This window comes from Benincasa hispida, chromosome 1, assembly GCF_009727055.1.
Source record: "Benincasa hispida cultivar B227 chromosome 1, ASM972705v1, whole genome shotgun sequence".
Lineage (NCBI taxonomy): Eukaryota > Viridiplantae > Streptophyta > Magnoliopsida > Cucurbitales > Cucurbitaceae > Benincasa > Benincasa hispida.
The window spans coordinates 63,561,311-63,564,812 of NC_052349.1; the positions used below are offsets into that span (position 1 = coordinate 63,561,311).

A 3,502-nucleotide genomic window follows, 5' to 3' on the forward strand; every position below is an offset into this window, starting at 1 on the left:
AATGATATTTAAACCTCTTAACTTTTAATTATTGATATTTATTTTTGCCACCAAGTACTCTCTTCAACAAAACTATTTATGTTATTTATGTATTGTAAAAAAAAAAAAAACAAAAGAACAAAAGAACAAAACAAAACAAACCTATTTATGTAGCTCCAGCCTCCATTGCAATGCATATTCATATCATATTTACACATAAAATATTATTAAATGAAAAAGCAAAAAGGAAAAAAAAAAAACAGAATTTGAAGTACTGAAAAATCTGCAGAAGGTTGAAAAAATAAAAAATAGTGAAAAAGAAAAAAGCAATCATTGGAACTTCTGAACATGGAAGATCCTATTGTGATGATTTGTCCAAGGATCTCTCGGTACAATCAACTTTACAAACTAAAACAAAGAAAAAGGGGAAAGAAAACTGTTCATATTTGCTCTTACAATTTGGTTCAAATAATAATTAATACAAAAGTGTTTTTTTTCTTGTCTTAATTAAATTCAAAGAAATAATTTCATTTCTATATATGGAAATGGTCTTACATTGCATTTGAGGAGCTTTGGGGGAAATTATGAAGGAAACAAACATAGAAAAACAACCAATTTGATTCACCACACCAATAAAACAGAAAACTAAGAAGCCAACATGGTGAAAAGGCTAAATTTGTGGAGGAGCTAAGAGATGATGAAGATCACCTGGAACAGCAAGAAAAGTAGCCTTCTGATTGCTTCGATCCACCGTTGTTGACGAGGCTCACCCGGTTGACGGATAATTCTGCTTTGTAAGTATCTGAATTCAGGACCTTCCTGCTGACGTTGTTGTATATTTCTCTGATCACAATCTCGAAAGCCCTTTTAACATTTGTCGAATCTAGAGCAGATGTCTCCATGAAGAACAACCCTTCGGCTTCTGCAAGACTCGTGCCTTCCTCAACAGTTACATCCCTAATGTTCTCCAAATCGCATTTGTTCCCGACTAGCATCATTGCTACAGTTGTATCGGAATGAGCTGCATAACGATTCGAATGAAAACTGATAATTTAAGCACTTGATAGCTTAAATTCATCATTAAAAGTGGGAAAGAGAACAACAATATAAGACAAACGGTGGAACAGAGATAACAAGCATGTGGTAGCTGATGATGACAACTTATCAAACTGATTAATTTGGGCTCATTAAATCACCTATTGAATAAAAGTACCAATTATCATTCCAAAAGTCCGATGGTTTAATCTCCAATTGACTCCAAAAAAAAAAGTTACAGAAAGGCCATTCAACTTTTACATACAATTTGCCCTGCTCAAACCTGAAACTATTTTTGAAACCAACTCAACTCCGCAAGATCACTATTTTTCAAAATAATGGTTGAAAGATCGAAAAAATAAGTAAATGCAATGCCATAGTAAATATTAAGATCACTAGTCACAAATCCTATCATCTTAGAAGAAATAACAACTCTATTTTTTTCTTCGAAAATATTTGTGAAAAAGTACTAAAAGAAATAAGAATACATTTTTTAAAAAAGAAACCATTAACCAAACTACTAAAATTAGAAAAACTTCCAAGAAAATAAAAAACCCACATCTATTTTCACAATTTGTTATTTCAATGCAACTACAAACTTGCTTCATCACAATGGGAAACAGTAATTTCTATTCTTATGGCATCAAACTATACTACAAGAAATACAGAACACATTCTTTTTAAAAAAAGAAATAGTTATCCAAACAACTTAAATTCTCCCTAAAATTAGACAATTTCCAAAAGGGAAAGAGAAAAATGGACCCCATATCTTTTCACAAGATGTTATTTTCATGCAACTACAAACTTGCTTCACCACAATAGGAAACAGTAATTTACATTCTTAACATCCCAGAGCATGGAAAGGAAAACATTAAGGTACTCCATGAAACCAACACGTTATTAAATATGGTATCAATTATCCGGTATCAAAAGATGGTGACAAAACCTATGTAATTCAACAAATGACAGCCAGAGGTACTTGATCCTCGAATGTAAATTTGCATCAAATTCATATCTACACTAGGTTGACATCAATTACCATCCACCCAAACCATAAACCAAGATATACGCTAAATACAATATAGAGTTTCACAATAAGATCAAAACGATTAAAAATACAAAAGCTTAATGAGCAAACCAAAATAATTCAAAAGTACACGGATCAAAAGAGAGTAAATGCTAAAAAGCTCAGGGATTGAAATAAGATTTAAACCAACACCTTTTCAACTACAAGGTAAGGCTATGAGGATAGCATCATCAAGTAATCTCACTTCCATGAAAGAAACTGAAGTTTCGATCAAAATGGACACTCCAAACAACTAATTAGCAACTGACAAATTCAATATAATTGGTCTTCCTTTCTTTTCTATTTGTGCTTTTCATTATCTGAAATGGATACATCTATGAGCAATTACTCAAAGCACGACTAAACCAGAAATTTTATAAGAACAAGTGATATAGCACAGATTCGTTGATCCAAATGAAAGGCCAAACAGGTAAAACATGAGCTGGTAAGTTCTATAAATTGATTTGAATTCAGCTATTCTATAAAGTTCATCGGTAATGAATTGGGACTTTTCAAGAATAGGTGCATTCAGGTTGCCGAAACCAACATTCGAAGCTTGAGAATGTGAGAGTAATCTGAAGTCTGAGAATGAAATTTTCTTGTTCAGAGTGGAGGACAGAAACACCGAATTAGATGCCAATACGGCAAGCAAAATCCAACAAACAGAATTTCATTACAAATTCGCCAGTAATTCTACAGAACAAATACGAAACAGAACCAGATCTGAATTATTTCAAAGATGTAAGGAAAGTACAAGTTCAAGAATCAAGACTTGGCATCCTCTATCATACGATTGAGTTAGTTAAAGTAATTGAACAAAATCTTAAGAGGTTATCGAAAAGAGAAGATTCCAGATCTAGACATCTGAACCACAAGGCCATAGCAAGAACAAGAAATGGAAAGAAAAAGGGAAGTCTAAGTGAGTTCAGCGAGAGAGAAGCACTCACTCTTGAGCTCGTCGAGCCATCGGCCGACACTATCGAAAGTGGAGCGGCGGCTGATATCGTAAACGATGAGAGCACCAACGGCGCCGCGGTAGTAAGCAGAAGTAACAGCGCGGAAGCGCTCCTGGCCGGCAGTATCCCAAATCTGAGCCTTAACTTCTTTGCCGTCGATATCCATAACCTGAGTCTGAAATTCGACGCCGATGGTGGCTTTGGAGTGGAGATTGAACTCGTTTCTGGCATAACGAGATAACAAATTGGACTTGCCGACGGCAGAGTCTCCGATGATGACGATCTTGAAGAGATACTCCTCGCCTCCTTCATCGTCGGAAGACGACATTGGGTAAGCTTCAAATTCCTTGGGGAATTGGGGGAAATTGATAATGAAAGATGTGAATGCAAGTTGTTAGAGAGAGAAAGGAAGATGAAGAAGCAAATAATGGAAGAATGGGAATGGCGGAGGATGAAGAAGCAGAGC

At 35.0% G+C, this 3,502-nt stretch overlaps 1 protein-coding gene across 1 annotated transcript; it reads right to left on the minus strand.

The window, feature by feature from the left end:
- Positions 1–363: 363 nt before the first annotated feature.
- Positions 364–3,502, minus strand: LOC120068905 (ras-related protein RABA5d-like). The gene is made up of 2 exons (XM_039020548.1): positions 3,028–3,502; positions 364–1,000 (listed from the first exon to the last, which is right to left on the minus strand). Exons 1-2 carry the CDS (start codon positions 3,362–3,364, stop codon positions 684–686), a joined length of 654 nt encoding a protein of 217 aa, XP_038876476.1. The 5' UTR covers positions 3,365–3,502; the 3' UTR covers positions 364–683.

Coding starts and splice junctions, on each gene's coding strand:
- LOC120068905 (XM_039020548.1), bottom strand. CDS start 3,364: ATGTCGTCTTCCGACGATGAAGGAGGCGAGGAGTATCTCTTCAAGATC. Junction 1,001..3,027: donor ATGGCTCGACGAGCTCAAGA/GTGAGTGCTTCT, acceptor ATCGTTATGCAG/CTCATTCCGATACAACTGTA.